The sequence below is a fragment of the Nomascus leucogenys genome, chromosome 1a (genome assembly GCF_006542625.1).
Source record: "Nomascus leucogenys isolate Asia chromosome 1a, Asia_NLE_v1, whole genome shotgun sequence".
NCBI classification, from domain to species: domain Eukaryota; kingdom Metazoa; phylum Chordata; class Mammalia; order Primates; family Hylobatidae; genus Nomascus; species Nomascus leucogenys.
Window position 1 is genome coordinate 19,735,486 of NC_044381.1, and position 24,355 is coordinate 19,759,840.

General features: G+C 44.1%; 1 protein-coding gene and 1 pseudogene across 2 annotated transcripts in view; one reads left to right on the forward strand and one right to left on the reverse strand.

The window, feature by feature from the left end:
* SAXO1 (stabilizer of axonemal microtubules 1) overlaps positions 1-21,820 on the reverse strand; it is a 119,170-nt gene extending 97,350 nt beyond the window's left edge. For both annotated transcript variants that reach the window (XM_012500737.2, XM_030818376.1), the window contains exon 1: positions 21,482-21,820. In XM_012500737.2, the coding sequence (XP_012356191.1) occupies positions 21,482-21,528 (47 nt within the window). In that variant the 5' untranslated portion in view covers positions 21,529-21,820. The remainder of the gene's footprint in view (positions 1-21,481) is intronic.
* Positions 13,369-16,796, forward strand: LOC100605743 (annotated as a pseudogene).
* Positions 21,821-24,355: the final 2,535 nt, after the last annotated feature.

A 24,355-nucleotide genomic window follows, 5' to 3' on the forward strand; every position in this document is an offset into this window, starting at 1 on the left:
TTAAGTCTCCTACTTATCCTAATAGCACCCTAAACCTAAGCCAAGTTCAGAGCACTAAAAAGGCTTTTAAATACATGCATGACTGAACTTCAGTATCAAATAACTCATTTTCTAACTGTCCTATTTCTCCAAATCCTATCAAACTACCTGCTAAGGCATTTGAGCCCATTGCCACTTTCTAATGAGGGGGGCAAGAATGGGCACAACCCTGCAGTGTCACTAAACACTCATGCCCTGCTTCATCTCTTGCACTGGGAACCCCAAGGCCATAGATGACTTAAACAAAACATGGCTGAAGGAGACACGCCCGATGCACATGCAGATTGTCCCCTAAATTGAGCACATGAATAAAACTTACCCAAAGTTTTCATTAAGCATCCAAGTTTCTTGTGTGCCCAGAGCTAAACCCTAAATTGCAGGTCCCAGGGCTAAGTCAACATCCTAACTATCGGCAAATTGGTGGAAACTAGGGTCAAAACTAGGATTCAGACAGATAGGTAGATACATAAATTCAGCATTAGTTTTACCTAATGGAATATGGCTATGTTATTCAACCCAAACTGATGGAAAAAATTACCAGTTTTAACAACCAAATCCAGTTTTTAAATAACACAAAATCTAAGTATGCCATTTATGAACCACTTCAGTTCTTTCTTCCTTCCTCCTCTTCTTTCTCAAATTCCATATTCTTACTAAACCATTTCAATTTTACCAGTATTAAGCATAGATTTATTTTTTTTTTTTTGAGATGGAGTCTCGTTCTGTCACCAGGCTAGAGTGCAGTGGCACAATCTCGGCTCACTGCAACCTCTGCCTTCCGGGTTCAAGCAATTCTCCTGCCTCAGCCTCCCGAGTAGCTGGGACTACAGGCACACGCCACCATGCCAGGCCAATTTTTGTATTTTTAGTAGAGACAGGGTTTTACCGTGTTAGCCAGGATAGTCTCGATCTCTTGACCTCATGATCCGCCCACCTCAGCCTCCCAAAGGGCTGGGATTACAGGCTGAGCCACCACGCCCGGCAAGGATAGATTTTTTGTAATGAGACAGGAAAAAAGATGAGGCAAAGAGATGTTTGTTTTCTTTTGACCAAAGGGAAACAATGAGAAGAAAAACTAGAGAAAATAAGATTTAGAGCCTTTTTCACTCATCTATACCTACTTACCATCTGGGGGTTAAGAGCTAGTTTTACTTTCTGAAACCTCTGCAATCTCTTTAGGGGCAGTTAGAGGTGCTAGGGCGCCTCACCCCTAATCCTCCCCAAATCCTTAGGCCTGAATTATTAAACTAATCTGTAATAGATAACTGTAAATAGGACCTAGAGTGAAAAATGCTACATGTGAATGTAATCAACTTTGTGGTGTTGGTATATCTAAAGATATGTCAATGTGTCACGAACCATATAGGGGACGGTGGGCACAGAGTTAGACGGGCAATTCTAGCAAGGTACCTACAAGTACTGTCTGGATAAGGAGGCCTGGCAGAGGGGCTCAACCCACCCAATCCCTAATCTCAGAACGATACCTCAGAACGTGCAAATGGCAGCATTCCCCTTGCTTAGAACTCAGACAAGCAACCTGTGATTATATTTTGGCTCTTACTTTTAATTTTTCTAAACAGAAAGTACACTCTGACCAGCAAAAATGAGTTTCTAGGCACTCTCAGTAGATCTGTCTCATTCTAAATAAATTGGCATTTCAGTTTACACAGCAGTCTGTATTAGCCAGGGTAATATTAAGGGAGGCGCTGCGGAGCTCAGGGGGCTGCTCTCTCAGGGTGCTGACAGAAATCAAGATTCTGCACCAACAAAAAGCACCATCAAGTAATGCTAGGCTGTGAGGTTGTTTCTATAGGTCACGCTTTTCTCTAGAAACAACCCTGCCTCATCAGGCCTCTGCCAACCTTCCACAACCTCCACCTAGGCTGAAGGTGGCTCCAGAAGCCACACACAGGCACCTCTTGCATGCCTTTTCATCAAACTGGCCTTCCAGATAGATCCTGGAAGGGAACCACACCAAAAAAAAGGAATTTGTGAAAGACCAAATACACTTGATCTTAGCCAAAAGGCCGAGAAGCGATGAAAGACTAAATAACAGCACAAAGCATAAGGCATAAGGCATTGGCAATTCAGCACACGAAATGCAGGTGGGTGCCTAAAGATCTTCACCACTGCGGGGGTAACAAAGCCAACCTATAATAGCAGATTTTGCAACGCCAGTCCCTTCTACTTTCTTAGAGATTAGATTGCCCTCTTGTGGGAAATAGGAGGGGAAAGTTTCACAGTATTTCCCCTTACCTTTTTCCATGATGGCTATAGACAGAACACATCCTGTCTCAAGGCAAGAGCTGACCATTACCATTTAGGAATGCAGTCACAATACTGTCACGTCTTTTGATGTTTCAGAAGAAACTGAAAGTACGGATTCTTTTTTTTTTTTTTTTTTGTGACAGAGTCTGGCTCCGTCACCCAGGCTGGAATGCAGTGGTACAATCTCCGCTCACTGCAACCTCTGCCTCCCGGGTTCAAGCGATTCTCCTGCCTCAGCTTCCCAAGTAGCTGGAATTACAGGCATGCATCACCACGCCTGGCTAATTTTTGTATTTTTAGTGGAAATGGGTTTTCACCATGTTGGCCAGGCTGGTCTTGAACTCCTGACCTCAGGTGATCCACCCGCCTCGGCCTCCCAAAGTGTTAGGATTACAGGTGTGAGGCGCCACGCCCAGCCCAGATATTTAAAACTCATGAGATTTTACATGTTAGCAACCAATATCCACTTTTTAGCAAAAATATTTAGCAGGCACCCAGTTTGTGAGCTGGGCATGTTAGTCTGTAACAGAGTCTGGTGAGTCTGAAATACAGGTTGTCAGTATAGTTAATAACAAGGCATGAATAAAGTTAGCATACAGAGAGTTAAACGTCCTCAGCATAGTTTGGTGAGCCTGGAACACAGGCGACATGATGAGGAATGGCTGGAAAGGTAGAGTAGGGGCTTGATTAAGGGTAGAATTTATTCTGTAATCAATGGAGAACTATCAAAGGCTTTAAACTGGCAAAAATCACCAGGTACGGTGGCTCACACCTGTAATCGCAGCACTTTGGGAGGTTGAGGTGGGCAGATCACTTGAGGCCAGGAGTGCAAGACCAGCCTGGCTAACGTGGCGAAACCTCATCTCTACTGAAAATACAAAAACTTAGCTGGGTGTGGTGGTGGGCGCCTGTAATCCCAGCTACTCGGCAGGCTGAGGCACAAGAATCCCTTGAACCTGGGGGGCAAGGTTGCAGTGAGCCAAGATCACGCCACTGCACTCCAGCCTGGGCGACAGAGCGAAACTGTGTCTCAAAAAAAAAAAAAAAAAAAAAAGTTAATTAATTAAATTTTAAAAATTAAAAAAAATTGGCAAATTGCCTGATAGGAGTTTTAGAAAAGTTGCTATCGGAAATATCACTGACTAGCCCCAGATAGAGCAGGAGTGAAAACAGAACCAAGTAGCTCAAAGAAGCCACCAAACATACTTTAAAACTAAAAGGTGCTTTGTCAGTGGATGGGATCTTCTTTCATAGATTTAAGACTTCCTCTGAGATGGGCTTAGAGGCTCAGGAGGTCCACAGCTTTGTCACAGGTATTACCTACCTGTTGTCTCCTCCGTTCCTGGGGGAACAACTAGAATGTTGGAAAACATCCAGCCATAGAGGCTCTACATGAAAAATACAGCCAGTGCCGCTGAGGGTCAGTGTTCCCTCTTCCTGCCAGCGTTAGGAAGTCAAGACCAATAAACAAGACCAGTGAAGAGACCTCGGAGATTGTGAAAACATAAAAACCTCCCCTTGAGGTTTCTCTAATACTTAAGGGGGTGGAGAACAAAAGGTCCTTTCCTGAGAAAGATGTAAGGCAAATCAGAGCTAAAAAACAAGAGAGAGTACTTCCTGCTGATGATGATGAAGGGCATTGAGCGCTGGTGTCACGTGTCAAAGCTGCTTCCACACAACCCCTTCCAAAAAAGCCTAAGAACAGACAGCATCTTTACCTTGCTTCTTTTTAATCAATAACTAAAAAGATCTGCAAATCTTAAAATTGTATCTCTTCCTATGTCAACCAGCCTGGAATACAATGGCATGATCATGGCTTACTGCAGCCTCAAGCTCCTGGGCTCCAGCAATCCTCATGCCACAGCCTCCCAAGTAATTGGGACTACAAGTGTCTACCACCATGCCTGGCTAATTATTTTTGTTTTGTTATTTTTTGTTTTTGAGACAGAGTCTCATTCTGTCACCCAGGCTGGAGTGCAGTGGCGTGATCTTGGCTTACTGAAAGCTCTGCCTCCCAGGTTCAAGTGATTCTCATGCCTCCGCTTCCCAAGTAGGTGGGATTATGTGTGTATACCACCACGCCCGGCTAATTTTTGTATATTTAGTAGAGACGGAGTTTCACCATGTTGGCCAAGCTGGTCTCAAACTCCTAAACTCGAGTGATCACCCACTTCTGCCTCCCAAAGTTCTGGGATTACAGGCATGAGCCATCACGCCTGGCCCAATTTTTTTTTTTTTTAAGAGACTGAGTATCACTATGTTGCCGAGGCTAGTCTGAAATTCCTGGCCTCAAACGATCCTTCTGCCTCAGCCTCCCAAGTTGCTGGGATTACAGATATGAGCCATGGCACCCAGACAGATCTCTTCTTTTGGAAAAAACACACATCTTTGTGTTTTTGAGGTTGACACTCAATGAAGTAATCATGTGTTTTTTAAAGTGTAGTCCATCACCCACCTGCATCTTAATCACCAAAGTTGTTAAAACTTGCAGATTCCTGGGCCTCAGACCCACAGAATTAAAGTATATGAAGTAGGGCCCAGAAACTGGACTCCTTCAAACAGCTCTCCAGTTGATTCTTAGCTACAATGAAGGCTGAGAATAGTGAAGATTCAGACATTCACATGCAGGGAAAGGGCACCATCATGAGAAAAGCTTTGTCCCTCTCCAAGGACAGTAATATAAGATCCATTCCTGTGATAAAGCCATTAATGCAAGGCTATAAAAGCATAACCCGGCCAGGCATGGTGGCTCATGCCTGTAATCCCAGCACTTTGGGAGGCTGAGGCGGGTGGATCCACTGAGGCCGGGAGTTCGAGACCGGCCTGACCAACATGGTGAAACCCCGTCTCTACTAAAAGTACAAAAATTAGCTGGGCATGGTGGTGCATGCCTGTAGTCCCAGCTACTCAGGAGGCTGAGGCAGAATAATTGCTTGAACCCAGGTGGCGAAGGTTGTAGTGAGCCGAGATTACGCTACTGCACTCCAGCATGGGCGACAGAGCAAGAATATGTCTCAAAAAATAAATACATAAATAAATAAATAAAAGCATAACCCATGGCTTGAGAATGCCTCTAGCCCAGTGATTCTCAGCTGGGGGAAATTTTGCCCCCCAGGAAACATGTGGCAATGTGCAGACACATTTTTGATTGTCAAAAGTCGGGTAGGTGCCACTGGCATCCAGTGGGTAGTGGCCAAGGATACTGCTAAACACCCTACAATGCACAGGAAGGCCCCACAACAAAAATGTCCATTGGTATCACAGACTAGAAACCCTGCTCTAAGTTGAGCCTTTTCATAAATGAATACAGAAATGTAAGCAAAAGTTATTATTTTTCACTAGCCATTTTCTTTTAATACCTAACATCTGACTTTTTTCTTTTTTTTTTTTTTTTTTTAGCTACCTAACATTTTTTGAGATACCTTTCGTTTGATGAATTCCCAGCATATTCATCTTGTAGGAGGCAGTGCCCGCCTGCCACTACAGAAACCAAACAGTGAGACACCCCTCACAACCACCCACCTACCTCTGTAAGGCCTGAGCATGTGACCAAGACCTGGCCAATCAGAAGCTCCCCTCTGCAACTTTAATGTAGACCAGTTGGGCCTGGCATGGTGGCTCATGCCTGTACTCCTAGCACTTTGGGAGGCAGAGGTGAGCAGATTGCTTGAGCCCAGGAGTTTGAGACCAGCCTGGGCAACATAGTGAGACCTTGTTGCAAGGCAAAGGCAAAGGGCAAAGGCAGAAAGAAGAGAGAAAGAGAAAGAAAAGAAAAAGAAAAAAAAGAAAGATTAATTCATGCCAAAAAATTTGGAGTGACACTGGAGAATACAAGGGGAGGGACAATAATTGAAAACCTACCTATTGGGTACTCTGCTAACTTCCTGAATGACAGGTTCAACCGTACCCCAAACCTCAGCATCACACAATATACCTTCATGACAAACCTGCACACATACCCACACAATCTAAAATAAAAGATGAAAAAATATTTTTTTAAAAAACTGGGGTGACAGTGAAGAATTCATTCTACAGACAGGGACACTGACAGCACCAGAGCATGGCCAGTGACAGTTGTTGCAACTACAGCATGCTGCGCCAGAGCAGGCCTCAGCGGCCAGCTCACCAGTCTCTGCAGAGTGATTTGGGCTGTGGCTCTGGCCTTCTGGCCTCTCCTATACCTGTCCATATTCCAACCTTGCCTCTCCACACTTCTGTAAACTGCCCCACAGCCTTTTGCTTAAACAAACCAGTGTCCATTTCAGTTACTTCAGCCAAGAATCCTGAATAATATAACCATTCCAGGAGCTTTCCCTGGTCCATCATTTAAAAATATCCATGCCTATCTCCTACACCTTCTAATGCAAGCATTAAATGCCTAAGAAGCTAAGAACACCAAAACAAAAACCTTTAATCCACATGCGATGATTTGAAGCATGCACACAAGTGAACTATTGGGATAGAAAACATGGAACTGGCTGTGCACGATAGCTCACGCCTGTAATCCCAACAATTTGGGAGGCCAAGGCAGGAAGATCACTTGAGCCTAGGAGGTGAAGACGAGCCTGGGCAACATGGCAAAATCTCATCTCTACAAAAAATACAAAAATTAGTCGGGTGTGGTTGTACACACCTGTGGTCTCAGCTACCTGGGAGGCTGAGGTGGGAGGATCACTTGAGCCTGAGAGGTTGAGGTTGCTGTGAGTCATGATTGCACCACTGCACTCCAGCTGGGGCAACAGAGCAAGACCCCATCTCAAAAAAAAAAAAAAACCACCACCACGGAACTCTTCTCCATGTTTTTGTTTTTTGTTTTTTATTGTACTATATCATGTAAAGTTATTTAAGATTCTTCAAATTCTTTTTGGGGAAGAAAAGCCTCTTAAAATTCATTTCTAGATAGAGCAGTGGAAGACAAACAGGAAGGCTTGATTCATGTAAGTGTCAGAATTTCAGGAGCTGCCATGGTTGGCAGGAAGGTGCAAAGAAGGCTTCCAAGACCAGAACCCAGTTTAGGAATAGCTCCAAGATGGGTGTGAAGTGGGACATCATAAGAGAGAAACATGGGTCATTCCAGCTTTGCAATGGAACATGTTTCAAAAGTCAATACATGCTGTTGGAAGCCTGAAATACATTTCCCACAAAAGTATTGCTTCATGTCATGGCTAGAGTCCCAGGCTAGCCCATAAAAGCCTCCTTAACGTGAACTGCTACATGCAGACATAATCAGGGGACATTGTGGAAACAACAGATGAAGGTTTTTAATACACTACCCAAAAGTTATCCAAGGGCTCTAGAAAAGCAGAGGCACCAGGTAAAAAGGCAGATTCAGTAGGAGCAGTGGTTAGAGACAGGACACTGAAGTCTGGGTATATGCTTTATATGTTAAATATCGCTGCCTTAAGAACCCGCTCATGCCTGTAATCCCAGCACTTTGGGAGGCTGAGGCCGGTGGATCACCTGAGGTCAGGAGTTCGAACCTAGCCTGACCAACATGGAGAAACCCTGTCTCTACTAAAAATACAAAATTAGCCGGGCTTGGTGGCAGGCACCCGTAATCCTAGCTACCCGGGAGGCTGCGGCAGGATAATCGCTTGAATTTGGGAGGTGGAGGTTGCAGTGAGCAGAGATCACGCCATCACACTCCAGCCTGGGCAACAAGAGTGAAACTCCATCTCAAAAAAAAGAAAAAAAAAAGAACCCTCTTAATTTTCCTGGTTTTTCAAGTGCATATGGATCTCAGCTTATTCTTCATATCACATGTACCCATAGTTCTCTGTAGAAGCCCTTCAAGTCCAATGATCATATTAAAATAAATGCTCTTCTTTGATGAGACATTACTGACAAATTAAGAAAAGAAAAAAGGCTCTTCTGTCTTTCCAGAAATCTGGGTTTCTAGTGTGGAAAGTGACTCTAGAGATAATTTTGTCAAACCTCCTGCCCAATGTAGGAGCCCTTTCCATAGCATCTCACAGACACACACACCCCACTTAAGGGTCAGAAAAAGTCTACCGAGGCTGGACACGTTTTGCTCACACCTGTAATCCCGGCACTTTGGGAGGCCGAGGCAGGTGTTTACCTTGAGGTCAGGAGTTCGAGACCAGCCTGGCCAAAATGGCGAAATCCCACCTCTACAAAAAATACAAGAATTACCCAGGCATGGTGATTCATGCCTATAATCCCAACTACTCGAGGGGCTGAGGCAGGAGAAATCACTTGAACCCGGGAGGCAGAGGTTGCAGTGAGCCCAGACAGCACCACTGCACTCCAGCCTCGGTGACAGTGAGACACTGTCTCAAAAGAAAAAAGAAAGAAAGAAAAAGTAGTCTACTTCAATTTCTTACAGTTCTAACTGCTACAAAATTCTTTATTAGTATTGATCCCAAATCCATTTTCATGCAATGACCACTCATGGGTCTTGGTTCCACATTCTGAACAACCCAGAACAAGTAAAAGCCCTCTTCTGTAGACTACAGCATTCAAATACTAGGTTATTATCCATCTATCTTCTGCTGTTGTCAAGTTCAAGTTTTCTCACTTTCAGAATGCATTCGTATAACCTAGCCATCCTGGTCACCAGGAGGTACTGTAAAAAAAAAAAAAAAAAAAAAAAAAAAAGTGTCCACATGGAAAAGCATCCTTCAGTTGTGTTCTGACAAAGCAAACGTCCAATGAAGTAATTACATCTGTTAACCTGGACACTCTATCTCCATTTAGTGTAAAACTAAGTAAATGCTTCTTCGCAGCCACATCATACCATCAGATCACATAAAACCGTTGTTAAGTGAAACCCCAAGACCTTTTCACAAACTGAAAAGGCCAAGATAAACCACCTCCATTATGACTATGTGTAATTGATTTTTCATCCCAAATGTAAAACTTCATGCTTACTCTTGCTAAGTTCCAGCTTGTTTGGGGCCCAGCATTTCAGCCTGTCAAAATGATTTTTTTTTTTTTTTTTTTTTTTTTGATACAGGGTCTTGCCTTGTTTCCTGGGCTGGGATTCAGTGGTGCGATCTCAGCTCACTATATCACTGCAACCTCTGCCTCCAAGGCTCAAGCCATCCTCCCACCTCAGCATCCCCAGTACCTGGGACTACAGGCACGCACCACCACAACCAGCTAATTTTTTGTTGTTGTATTTTTTGTAGAAATGGGGTTTCACCATGCAGCCCAGGCTGGTCTTGAACTCCTGGGTTCAAGTGATTTGCCCACCTCAGCCTCCAAAAATGCTAGGATTACAGGTGTGAGCCACTGGGCCTGACCAAGGTAATTTTGAATCTTCATTCTGTCATCTATTATGCTTGCTATGTTCTTCTCATTTTGTGTTCTCAGCACATTTGATAAGGATGTCTTCTGTGTCTTCATCCAAGTTTTGATTAAAAATGTTGAACATGGCAAAGCCAACGATAGAGTTCTAGGGCATGGGGATATTGTTCCAGTATCACTAACAATGGTGATATTGTTTTAAGCAGGTAAAAAGCCATCCGTTGACACTCTTTTGGCCTGCTTGTTCAATGACCTGGGAATCCACCTAACCTAATACTGTCATCCAACCCATCTTTCACTAGCTTTATCCACAAGGTTATCTTGGCAAGAATCGTTGCAAGGCCAATTGTTTCCTCTTAATTATTTTTTTCCTAACTACATCCTTATTACCTAAAACTGCTCTCCTCTAGCTGCCCAGTTTGTTCTATGTGACCTCACCCCTCCTGATGCTCAGCTGATTAGACCACAGGAGACAGCCTCATACCAGAAGAGCCACCTGTCACAGGCTGGACCCAACCAGGTGCTCTTTTCTTTGGAATCTGGAAACAGCACATTAAGCTCTTCAGTTCTCTGAAATGAGAAGTGGTATGAAGCTAGGGCTGGGGTAGCCACAGACAGCCAATGTGCAGAGGAAGTCAGAGTACCCAGAAGAAAACAAATTAGACACCCCAAGAGCCATAAGGTCCGAGAAAGACACATACTCCCAACTAGCTATTCAATACTTTTGATGAACTCAGGAAAACATCTGTCCACCTTCAGGGCTGTGCTCCATGTCCCCTTTTCCCTGACTTCTCTTGAGGTCGCCAGCAGAAGCTGTAGAAGACCTCCACAGACACCTTCAGGGCCCTGACATGGAAGTTCTCTGGACCTGGAAACACACCGCTATAGATGATGGGAATCCCACTGTCTGAGGATCACTGATTTTTGACAGTCTAGAGATATTCAAGGACCTGAACAAGTTCACAAAGCTTGTAAGTAATTAAATCCAGGACTGCAATCCCAACAGTCATAGTGAGCGGTGAAGCCAGCTGAGCTTCTGGGTCAAGTGGGGACTTGCAGAACTTTTGTGTCTAGCTAAAAGATTGCAAATGCACCAATCAGCACTCTGTAAAACTGTACCAGTGAGCAATCTGTGTCTAGCTATAAAGCATTGTAAACACACCAATCAGCACTCTGTAAAATGGACCAATCAGCACTCTGTAAAATGGACCAAACAACACCCTGTAAAATGGACCAATCAACACTCTGTAAAATGGACCAATCAGAAGGATGTGGGCAGGGCCCAGTAAGGGAATAAAAGCTGGCCACTCAAGCCAGCAGCGACAACCTGCTCAGCAGTGGCAACTGGCTCGGGTCCCCTTCCACATTGTGGAAGCTTTGTTCTTTTGCTCTTCACAATAAATCTTGCTGCTGTTCACTCCTTGGGTCCCCACTATCTTTATGAGCTGTAACACTCACTGTGAGTTTCTGTGGCTTCATTCCTGAAGTCAGCAAGACCACGATCCCACCGGGAGAAATGAACAACTCTGGACGTGCCACCTTTAAGAGCTGTAACACTCACTGCAAAGGTCTGCAGCTTCACTCCTGAAGTCAGCAAGATCACCAACCCACTGGAAAGAAGAAACTCTGGACACATCTGAACATCTGAAGGAACAAACTCTGGACACACCATCTGTAAGAACTGTAACACTCACTGCGAGAGTCCGCGGCTTCATTCTTGAAGTGAGACCAAGAACCCACCAAAAGGAACCAATTCCGGACACAATAGCATGTTCTTCCCCTAATATTACCCACTGCCCTCCCATTTGAAGCAAGATAAAGAACAAGGTATTCAATTGACTCTGCTCTTCATTTGGAGCTGTTGTTCACAGATTGTATGTAGATTTTTTTTCATTTGGAGAAGACTTGAAATGCATCATACTTGAAAGAGCAGTTGGACCATTATGGGGAAAGATAGTGATTTTTAAAAATAGTTACTCATAATGGGTAGCTTCTAAAAGTTAAGTTATTGACCAGCACTGGGAGAAAACTGATTTTTTACATTACAACCCCAATTTGTTAACATTAGAATGAAGGGCTTTTGGATAGTCTAGATATTTAAAATACAAGGATATATTTTGCTTAGCGGCTAACTTGACAGTCATTTAGAAACATTTTTCTTTCCTTTTAGAGAAACAGCCAGAGAAACTTCAAAGTTACTTTCAACAAACTGGTAAAGACAATAAAACAGAATAGTCGGGTATGCTATGCAGGGAGTATGTCTTTAATCCCCAGAGTCATTGTTTTGAAGACTTGCAAAGTTCTAAACTGAACAGCAACTTAACCTTAGTGTTTGTTAATGTCAGTACGAACTCACAAAGCCTAATAAATGCTGGACTCAAGTGTAGGCATCCCAGAAAGGGCAGAGAGCCTCCCAGAGTATAAGGAGCAGATGAAGTCTTTGTAAACCACTCTAATCATCCAAATTTAATCAAGCCCCCCAAACACCAGATTACATCCCCCCACCCCCCAGAGTTAATTCTCTGCAAGGCATTTTGTATTACCTGCAAGTTAGTAAACAAACCTAACTCTCTTCTCTAGGGTGCAAGCTCCACAGAGCTGCTGGCAGGATCTCCCACTCAGACTCAAGTGCTCAGGCAAGTACACTTCCTCAGGCTTCATTACCTAGAACAGACCTTTATGCTTATTTAATAACATCTACCTATGTCTTACTGTGGATGCACACATTGTTCTACTTGCTTAATACTGATTCAATCCTCTCAATAACTCTGTTGAGTCAGGTTCTATCTCAATTTTACTGATGAGAACACTGAGGTACACAGAAATAGAAACTTCACTGTGAAATGGTTTAACATGACACAGTTAGGGAGTAGAAAGGCTGGGATTTGAACCAAGATAGTCTGGCTCCACAATCTGCGCTTGGAACTGCAATACTCTGCCACTTCTCTTAGTAAATCATCACTTAATCATTTGTTCAATCAAGTTAAGAAAAATGACAAGAATGGAATGGAGATAAAATATCTTTAAGGAAGTATTAGCAAACTACAAATCCACTCAGAAAAACCAAAACATTAACAGATTTAAAGTCAGCCTAATTCAGATACTGGGCATTTCCGAAGAAGAAAGAAGGAAAGAAGGGAGGAAAGGAAGGAAAGGAACGAAGGAAAGAACGAACAAACGAACAAACGAAGGGGGCCAGGCACAGTGGTTCCTCACACCAGCACTTGGGGAGTCCGAGGTGGGAAGATTGCTTGAGCCCAGGAGTTTGAGACTAACCTAGGCAACGTAGTGACACCTCATCTCTATATTATAAAAAAGAAGAAGAAATGCTACTCTTTTAAGGCTTTTTTTTTTTTTTTGGCGGGAGAAAAGACTGTTTATCTGTGTTACTCTCCAGCTCAAAATCCATCCATGGCTCTTTGCTGGCTAGTTCACATTCTGAGACATGTAAGGGCCCCTCTGCAATTTGCCTCCAGCAAGCTTCCGGCACGATCTCCCGCAGGCTCAAATGCTCAGGTGGACATGTCTTCCCTGTCTCTGTGACCGCCATGCCCTGCAGCAGGGGCAGCCTCACTAAACCCCAACATACCCTTTCCTCCAGGGCCTGTGCTCCTCTCCCGCCTGACCCTCACACCAACCTTAAGAATAAGGTATTGTTATCCCTACTTTACAGAAAGATAAAATGGTTTGCATACGCGCACACAGTTAAAAAGTGGCAGAGCCAGCATTTGAAACCAGGCAGTCTCACCCCAGCTTCACTTTCCTCATCACTTCTCCATCCTAAAGCCTTCCCCGGCTACCCCATCCCAAAGTGCCTCTCCTACACCTCACATCCTACATCACTTGTTTTATTGGTCTCATTCATCTAAGGGTAGCTGTTTCCGCCCCTCCGCCACCCATCCCGAGACATGTCATCTTTCCAAATAAACTATTAATCACCTGAAGGTCAGTAATAAATATTTTAATATCAATGGAGGGAATGACGTTTAAAACTGCCCACTACAGAACAGAATCAGAACATGTTACTCTGAATGGATCCATCGGCAGACTATAAGGTCGAATAGATCATATTTACTGCTGCATTTGGAATATGAAGTTGTACTCTAATAATATCTGAAATTTGACATATACCCACTTGTACTCATTTTATAAGATGAAAGGTATTTATGAACAATTAAACATTAATTCTGATATGAAAAAAGGCCATTTTTAAGGAGCATAACATAGTTTAACATGAAAATACATGAAATCTACAATAAAAATTCAATCTCAAAGTGAAAGTTTTTCTTTTTTTTCTTGGCATCTCTATCTGGATTCTGCTAAAGGTAAGTCATCAGCAAGTATCTGTTAAAGGCTGTTCTTTGTCTTTTTTTTCCTTAATCAGAATTTATGAAGTCAATTTTATTTAAATTAAAAATAAGAATTCTTAAAACATGTAGTATCAAACCAAGTCCTCAATTTTTTTTCCTTCCTCTTAATTTGTAACAGAGACTCTAAGAAAATAAAATTTAAGGTTAAGGAAATTTCCATCAATGTGAAGAAAATATTTTCCAAAATTAAAATAACAAGTTCCTCCCTGGTTAACATAACTGATTTAAGTTGCAGATACATGGCTGCCCCTGAGATCACCTTCCTCCGCAAGCTCTGTGAAAGGGCCAAATCCACATCCTTTTCAGCAATTTTTGAGTCCTCTATGGGACTACCTTTTTTATGAAATGCTGCACATACTACCAATGCTTCATAAATATTTCATGATACATTAACCAGTCCTGGAATTTCCTGCAAGATTGCACAAAATCTTTAAAATGGTGCACTGTAAGCCGTAAAATAATCAGATATAAAAGTAAACTATATCAATCCTTTCATTAACAATTTTTTACAAGAATTTTAGAAAAAGTAGTGTTACTACATTTTAATCTCAGGAGGGAGATTTGCTATTTATATTACTTTACTAAAAGGCTTTTAGAATTACACTTTTATTTTTATATCAGATACTATTTTCTCAGTTGGACAAGAGCCTTCATATTGTACTCTACAATCAAAAATGGCCCATTGTGGGAGTTGGGGGAACTAATTAAGTTGGTTAATGGATACAAAAATACAGTTGGATAGAAGAAATAAATTACAGTGTTTGATAATACAGTAGGGTGACTAGAGTTATAATTTGCCATATATTTCAAAATAGCTAGAAGATTATTTGTAAGCTTCCCAATACAAATAAATGATCAATGTGTGAAGTGATAGATATGCTAATTACCCTAATTTGATTGTTACATGTTATATGCATATATCAAAATGTCACTTGTACCCCAGAAATATGTACAATCATTATGTATCAATTTTTTAAATGGTCCAGTGTGACTTGAAAATAGACCAGACTGTAAATTTTAACACCTAGCAGTGTCTGATACCCAGTAAAAGATGAATAAAATTTAATTGATTGACCTAAATTGTGCCTAAAGCTTAACATGTTCCCATATATTAAAATTAATCTCAATGTTTCCATTTCCTTATCTGTAAAATAAAAGAGCTAGAGACCACTAAGATCCCTTTCAGCTTTAAAAGGCTGATTAACATTTTACTTTACAGCAACCCTGCCTTGTGCCACCCACTCCCCACCTAACCATAGTTTCAAATGTAGTCATCTGGGAAAGAACAGCTCAATAGACTGAAAACATCCCCAGGGAAAAGAGAGGCTAAAATCAAGGAATCGAATTTCCAAACTAAGCAATGCTTCCCATGTTGAGGGACCCACAGTAAGATAATAATACATGGGAAAATACTTTTTGAATTTTCAAAATACTGTAAAGATGGAAAGTGGTTTAATATTATAAAACTCTGGGTTGGGCGTGGTAGCTCACCTGTAGTCTGAGCACTTTGGGAGGCTGAGGTGGGTGGATCAGAAGGTCAGGAGTTCAAAACCAGCCTGGCCAACATGGTGAAACCCCATCTCTACTAAAAATACAAAAACTAGAAGAGAAGATGGCAACCGTGCAGGATGAGGCCAAGCAAGATGGAACTGGGGTGGAGGTGCTCAACATGTCCACGGAGATCATCCAGCACACATGGCTTCTGGACAGTGAGATCAAGATCATGAAGAGTGAAATGTTAAGTCACCCATGAGCTCCAAGCCGTGAAGGACAAGATCAAAGAGAACAGTGAGAAAATCAATGTGAACAAAACCCTGGTGTACCTTGTCTCCAACGTCATCGAGCTCCTGGATGTTGATCCCAATGATCAAGAGGAGGATGGTGCCAATATTGACCTGGACTCCCAGAGGAAGGACAAGTGTGCTGTGATCAAAACCTCTACACGACAGACATACTTCCTACCTATGATTGGATTGGTGGATGCTGAAAAGCTAAAGCCAGGAGACCTGGTGGGTGTGAACAAAGACTCCTATCCAATCCTGGAGACAATGCCCAGAGTACGACTCATGGGTGAAGGCCACGGAGGTGGATGAGAGACCCAGGGAGCAATACAGTGACATTGGGGGCTTGGACAAGCAGATCCAGGAACTGGTGGAGGCTATTGTCTTGTCAATGAACCACAAGGAGAAGTTTGAGAACTTGAGGATCCAACCTCCAAAAGGGGTGCTGGCCCCCAGGGACAGAGAAGACCCTCCTGGCCTGGGCCTGTAGGGCACAGACTAAGGCCACCTTCCTAAAGCTGGCTGGCCCCCAGCTGGTGCAGATGTTCACTGGAGATGGTGCCAAGCTAGTCTGGGATGCCTTCACCCTGGCCAAGGAGAAAGCGCCCTCCATCATCTTCACTGATGAGCTGGATGCCATAGGCACCAAGCACTTAGACAGTGAGAAGTCCGGGGACCAAGAGGTGCAGAGGACGATGCTGGAGCTTCTGAACCAGCTGGATGGCTTCCAGCCCAACACCCAAGTTAAGGTAATTGCAGTCACAAACCGGGTGGACATCCTGGACCCCGCCCTGCTCCGCTAGGGCTGCCTGGACCACAAGATCGAGTGCCTGGGCCAGAATCATGCAGATCCACCCCCAAAAGATGAACGTCAGTCCTGACGTGAACTGCGAAGGAGCTGGCCCGCTGCATAGATGACTTCAACGGGGCCCGGGGCAAGGCTGTGTGTGTGGAGGCGGGTATGATTCCACTGCGCAGGGGTGCCACGGAGCTCACCCACGAGGACTACATGGAAGGCATCCTGGAGGTCCAGGTCAAGAAGAAAGCCAACCTACAGTACTACGCCTAGGGCACGGCAGGCCAGCCCCGGACTCGCGGCTGAAGTGCGCAACAAAAGATGGTTTAGGGGAAAAACAAAACAAAACAAAAAAACAAAAAAATTAGCCGGCAGTAGTGGCGGGCGCCTGTAATCCCAGCTGCTCGGGAGGCTGAGGCAGAAGAATCGCTTGAGCCCGGGAGGTGGAGGTTGCAGTAAGCCAAGATCGCGCCATTGCACTCCAGCCTGGGCAACAGAGCAAGACTCCGTCTCAAAAAAAATAAAAAATAAAAATAAAACTCTGCAGAGTAGCATTTTTTCAATAACAGGAAATGCTGGAGATAATCAGATGCAATTGGAAACATTATACTCTCATATACAAAAGTAGAGTTACTCTATTCAGAGCACTCCCCCACCATGTAGCTTCTGAAGTCAAGATAATTAAGTGGTACATTAGTTTCAAAAAAAAAAAATTTAGATGTTGACCTTACTGTATTTCTGCAAACCACAATACTCTGCTTATTTGGTGCTGATTATGTTGAAAAGAGAATATTATGACATTTTATGGTAATAATTCCAATTGCAAGATTTTGATCATCAAGGAAAGTAGAGCATTGTTGTGGAGGCAAAGCCTTGAGCTTGGTGCAGTAAAATATGTCTGATTTTTTTTTAGCCCAACAAAGCTCATTAAAAAGTTTTACAAGTGGTTGGAATCTTTAAATTTAGACATTTGAAACACTTTTCACTTTGTAATCTGCCATCTACTCTGAAAGGCGTACCACTTTCCTGAGCTCTGCTGGACCCTAAACTCTAATTGCTCATTTTAGAAAACTTCAGATAAATCTATTTAAAAATAAAATAAAATCCAGAACTCCAAAGGTTTTGCTTTTCCATTCAGGCTGATTTGGTTTAACCCGCAGTGCGAATTGATCAGGAAACGTCTGCCATCTTGTGGCCAAATGTAAGAACTTGCTCCAAGAGAGTCACCCATTGGTGGCTTTTCCCCAGCAGCCATCGGCAGCTGCTCCTGCAGATGGACACCTTCTTATCCAGGAAGCCCCCTCGCCAACAAGTACAATGTCCTCAAAAGTTAAAGTTGAAAGGACATTAAAGAATTATTTGCTCAAAAAAAACTTTGGAAGAAGAAAATGTGGGAGAGAAGTGGGAATAAATGCGCTTCTCTCCCTCCCTGGCAGCCCTGAGGGTCTCCACAAATCTCCAGGATTAAAAAATGGGGGAACTGAAGCCCAGAGAGATCCAGTGACTCACTCAGGAACCCCGGTCTCCCCCTCCCACTCAAGGGCGCTGTCTCTGACTTCTTCATGCATGCTTGTCCTCCAGACTTCCCATTGCTTTTTCCCATGACCTCAGACTGGAAAAGCCAAATATAGACAGCTTAGAAAACACCTATAAAATTCCTCGCTCCATCCCAACCAGTCACTGAGCGGATATAATTGGGGTGGGAGGGATTTAATTGGGGTGGGAGAGATCAAGACTTCCAAATAATGAGACTCAAGATCAGTGTTGTCCAACAGAACTTTCCGCAGTGATGGAAACACTCCATATCTGCATGGGCCGGTATGGGAGTGACTATACTCAAGTAGCTACTAACACTTGAAATGTGGCTTGTGCAGCTGAGAAATTGAATTTTTAGTTTTATTTAACTTTCATTTATTTAAATAAAATTGCCACAGCTGGCTACCATACTAGACAGTACATCTCTAAATCTTACATTTCTAACCCAGTCCAGCATGTTATGACCTTGACAAACAAAAAACGCCATCGATTCATTCAAAAAGATATGTGTTAGCTGTTAAGAAAACAGTGTGTTGCTATAATACAGTGCACACACAAAAATAGAAAATATCTGTTTTCCCAGTGTATATATAATTAATCGAGGATGTAAGACATGCCGATGCATAATTAGAGGATGAGAACACGGAGCGGGGTTCTTCTTTGATGGGGAGCCACAGGGCTGGGTTAACGGGGAACTTGCAAGTGAAACAGGGCCTTACAAGTCCAGCAGGAGGAGGGAACATAGGTATTTTAGAGACAGGGAAAGGATAAGGATCAGAGAAGGGAAATCAGCAGGTCCACTCAGGGGATGCCAAGAAACCTGATCCAATTCAAGGTGTAGTTTCATGTAAGGGAATCATGGGAGAAAAAAAAAACTAGGAAGGTACTTTAGGACCAGTTTCCAAACACAAAAATGAGGGAACTAGGGAGGCTGTAACAGGAATAAAAGGGAAGGGATCAATTAAAGAAAGATTACAATGGAGGAGGGACCCAGACTTTAGGAAAGAGTCAATGTGCCAGGCGCAGTGGCTCACGCCTGTAATCCTAACACTTTTGGAGGCCAAGGTAGGTGGATCATTTGAGGTCAGGAGTTTAAGACCAGCCTGGCCAACATGGTGAAACCCCATCTCTACTAAAAATACAAAAATTAGCCCAGCATGGTGGTGGGTACCTGTAATCCCAGCTACTTGGGAGGCTGGGGCAGGAGAATCGCTTGAACCCAGGAGGCGGAGGTTGCAGTGAGCAGAGATCGTGCTACTGCATGACAGAGTAAGACTCCAGCTCAAAAAAAAAAAAAAAAAAAAGATTCAATGTTGTGGTTGAGGGAGAGTAAGATGATTCAAAATTTTCACCCAGGGTGAATGGAAGATTGCTGGCACCATGAATGGGGCAGATACCAGAATAATGTTTGAAGGTTGTTGAAGTTGAGATTAATGAGACAGATGGATCACCAAAGCACTTTGAGAAGATGAAAATGAAACTGGAATTCAGAAGACAGGAGAAACTATTGGCTGAAACCATAAAGTGGAGGAGAAAATACAGGATGAGGAGAGAAGAAAAGAAGAGACACAAGAACAGACTCTGCTTCCAATGGAAAGTGGCTCCTTTGCAGGGACAGAATGAGAACAGAGTCAGAGAAGGAACACCCAAATGAGTCATACCCCTACTGCAGGGGCAGGAGGGAGACTTCTCACTATATATGCTCTGCACCTCTTAATAAGCATTCTGCCTTCCTACCTAGACTGCACGCTGTGCAAAGATGGAGACTGTGTCTTATACATTCAATCCAATGCCTAGAACAATGTAGGAGGACACAGGAGGGTAATGTAAAGCATCCCAGTAGAAAGAAGGCCTTAGTGGCTCATGCCTGTAATCCCAGCACTTTGGGAGGCCGAGGCAGGCGATCACCTGAGATCAGGAGTTCAAAACCAGCCTGGACAACATGGTTGAAACCCTGTCTCTACTAAAAATACAAAAATTAGCCAGGCATGGTGGCATGTGCCTGTAATCCCATACTCAGGAGACTGAGGCAGGAGAATCACTTGAACCCTGAGGCAAAGGTTGCAGTGAAGCGAGATGGCACCACTGCACTCCAGCCTGGGCAACAGAGCAAGACACCGTCTCCAAAACAAAAAAAAAGAAAGGCGGCCTTAGAAAAAAAGGTTTTGCTCGGTAACATGTAGTCCTAGACTATACACTGCTCTGGCCCCACTTAACAAAGCTCAAAAGCAAGACCCACGTTTGTACATGATCTAGTTCAGTGAGTCCCAGTCCTAGCAAATGGTCAGAATCACCTTTAGACAGTTGACAGGGCCCACTCTGAGATTATCAATTCAACGGCCTAAGCAACTGATAGTAGTTTTCAAACTCCCTGTGTGATTCTATCAGCAGCCAGAGTTGGGAACCATTCACTGATGCCAGAGATATAGAAGGTTGCTGATCCAGTTTTTAGAGTGCCCTTTAATTCTCCACACTACTGATACCATTTTTATATGCATGTGTCATATCTGCTCTTTTTTCAGATTTCAGGACACTAACATATTAAGCACAATCCATGTACCAGGACTCACATACATGATCTTAACTCTTACAATAGTCCTATGAGGTAGGTATTGTTGGTACAGATGAAGCAACTATGGCCTGGAGTTTAGTTACCAATCTAAGATCCCGCAATTTATGACAGCCCAGGAGATCTGACCTCAGAACCTTCTTGCCTGTTGCTCCTCTGCTGCCCACTCCCCGCCCCAGCCAAGCAGAAACCCAGCTGTCCTGGGAAGCAGAAGGAGTATCTAAGAGATCATGTGAGTGACAGCAGACCAGTCAGCCCGTGGGACTCTGACTAAAGCCCATGATTTCCCCCAGGACCACCTTTACTGCGATTCCACCCAGACATGGTCCTTAAAGGTTAGAAGGGCCAGGCGACTGTGAAAGTAATGTTTTCATTATTCTTATTCAACTCTACACAATGTGGAACAAATTTTACTAATACCTTATACTTCTCTGACAAGGTAACAATCTCTCTGAATGAGAAATTCAGTTATACTACAGGAATTCTCCTCCCATTCTATCACTTTCCCAAAAGGAGCAAGACTGGTCCCACTGGGCCAGGTGTTCTCCCTCCTTGGCTGACACTTTCTGGGCTTCAGGGAAGGGAGTGCAGACTGCGCGGCCATGCCCATTTTCAACCCTCCTGCACTTCTCAAGTGAAGCTGCACAGAAGGCCCGAAAACAGCCACATTCGCCAGAACTGATGGGGCGTCCGCGGGCACAACGCTAGTTGACAAAATTGTGGCTTAAAAAACATGGCAAGTGGACGAACCCACCGTGATGCCGCCTAATGAAGCAGCTGGGGGAGGCTTCCCTTCCTCGGGAGTCTGAAAACCCAGGCTCCCCCAGCCTTTCCCTGGGCACAGCCACCTTACCCACAGGAGCACAGTTCACAGATGCACTTCATCTTCATAGGGGCCATCCTGAGGCCCTGACGTCCCCTCAGAGCATCGCCAGCTGCAGCCGACTCCTAGACCCCAACCACCTGGCTTGGGGCATGTCCAGGCTCGAGGGTCTTGGCAGGTGTTCTGTTTACTCGAAGGAAAATTTAAGTGACCCTTTTGCAATGTCCTGTCATCTGTTGCCCTCCTGGAGCTGGCCTAGCACGAGGGAGCAGCAGGGGGCTTGCAGGTGCGCCGGCCCAGGAGACCTCACCCTGCACGCCACCGCCCCGGCCTCCGCAGCCCAGACTTAGGCACCTGGAGCGGCTGACTGGGCCCCAGGAAGCTGCCTGGTCCGTGCCCAGGTAGCCTCTGTGATGTCGCCAGGACCAGGAGGGGCATGCCTCAGGTGGCAATTACATCACAAGAGCCGCTTGTGAGGTCAGGAAGCTCCCAGCACCTCACTGGCAGGCCCAGGACAGGAGTTCCACAGTGGACCTTGGAGAAACCTGAAAAAGGTGGAAGTCACTAGAAAGCTCCTGGTGCAGTAAACGGTCACACGTGCAGAAAAGCTGAAAACCCTCACCATCACCTTGGATGGCATTTGCTATCTCTAGGATCCATGGTGCCCCCTCTTAGGGGAATACAGCCCTTGACTTCCAAAAGGCTTGCCTGGAATAGGGTTTCCAGATCTTCCTGTGGAAACCTAGGCCTTTGGCTTCAGATGTCTGTTAGAATTGCTCTCACCCACAGACCTGCGCTCTTGAGAACACAGCAGTTTAAGAGCGCCCACGCCTTCACTGCTCAGGTGGGTGCTCAATCACTTCTCCACGTGCTGGTAATGATGCCTTGAAGCAGACGTTCTGAAATTTCAGTGGGCATCAGGACCACCTGGCTTGATGAAAACCAGATTGCCAGACCCCACCCCCACAGTTTCCGATTCAGTGTTTGTAGGGTAGGCCAAGGATGTGCATTTCTTTCAAGCTCTCAAGTAATGCTGGTTCTGCTGGGCCAGGGACCACACTTAAAGAACTACAGCTTTTGAGGTTCCTTTACACCCCTGGAATAGTGTTTCTTCAGCTTACCTGGTCCCGAGAGCACACCCCCACCCAGAAGTCTCCCCTGCATCAAAACCTCTAGTCCGGGAATCTAGCTTCAACAAGAAGCCAGGTGATTCTGGTCATGAAGCAAGTTCAAAAGACACTGCTCTGACCAGCTGTTTGGACTTAAAACATTTTGACTTCCTGCTTATGGGAAATGGGAGCTTAAAGTATTGACAATCTTTATGCTTTCTTTCCTATGCTTCCTAACTCTTTCCATTCATTTTAGTGAATGAGTAAGTCAGAGGCATCTGGACTGCAAGACACTTAATATTCAGAGGGTTGGTTTTTTTTTGGGGGGGGGAGTTTGGGTTTTTTCTTCAATATTAGGCTCCAGAATAGAGGTCAGCAAACTATCGTCTGCAGTTGGCCACCTGACTCTATATCTGGCCATTGAGCTAAAAATGGTTTTCATATTTTTTAAAGGTCGAAAAAATTAAAATAACAATACCACATGACACATGAAAGTTACCTAAAATTCAAATTTCAGTGTCTGTAAATAAAGTTTTGAATTTTTTCAGAAAATTTGTACAAACATTCCTGATTTTGCCTCTTGGCCCACAAAAGCTAAAATATTCACTATCTAACTTTTTACAGAGAGAGTGTTCCAACCCCAGTTGTAGAAAGTCAGCAAGGTAGATTCAGACAGGAGCAAAGCTTATTGTCATTCTTAAGAACAGTGGGGTGGGAAGCTGCTCCTTGCCTTCCCAGTAAGAAGTCAGAACTCTAAAGGGGAGGATGGAAACATGGCCAGACAAAAAAGAGGTAGGAGCTATTGGAAGTCAAAGCAAAGCCTGCATGCCATCCATTGCCATTGACAGAGAACATCACACAGTCCTTACAGAGGAAATACAGTGCTGGACACCAGCCTTCTCTTGATGGCTGCCTAAACATTGTCCATAAATCTTTCAGCAGAAGAATGCCTGTTCATGCCCCCCTGCCATTCAAACTGCCCTTGTGGGTGGCCACCTTGTCAACAATCATGGTACTCCCCATTTCTTCCATCCATGCCCTCAATAGAGGGTAGGGACCTTGAAAGATGAAGATGGTGTGGACAAAATAGCCTCAACAATGATATATCTAAAGATCAGTGCTAGACAGTAGGAACAACCTCCCCTCACTTAGTTTCACTTACTGTCCATCTTTTGTTACATCCAGCCAACCTTACCCTGACCCATCTGATATGGTTTGGTTCTGTGTCCCCACCCAAATCTAATCTTGAATTCTACTCCCAGAATTCCCACATGTTGTGGGAGGGACCCAGTGGGAGATAATTTGAATCATGGGGGCGGTTTCCCCCATACTGTTCTTATGGTAGAGAATAAGTCTCATGAGATCTGATGGTTTTATCTTCATTTTTCTCTCTTGCCACCCGCCATGTAAGAAGGGTCTTTCGCCTCCTACCATGATTCTGAGACCTCCCCAGCCATGTGGAACTGTAAGTCCAATTAAACTGCTTTATCTTCCCAGTCTCAGATATGTCTTTATCAGCAGCATGAAAATGGACTAATACAGTAAATTGGTACCAGCAGAGTGGGATGCTGCTGAAAAGTTACTCAAAAATGAGGAAGCAACTTTGGAACTGGGTAATAGGCAGAGGTTGGAACAGTTTGGAGGACTCCAAAGAAGACAGGAAAATGTGAGAAAGTTTGGAACTTGCTAGAGACTTGTTGAGTGGCTTCGCCCAAAATGCTGATAGCAATATGGACAATAAAGTCCAGGCTGAGGTGGTCTCAGATGGAGATGCGGAACTTGTTGGGAATGGAAT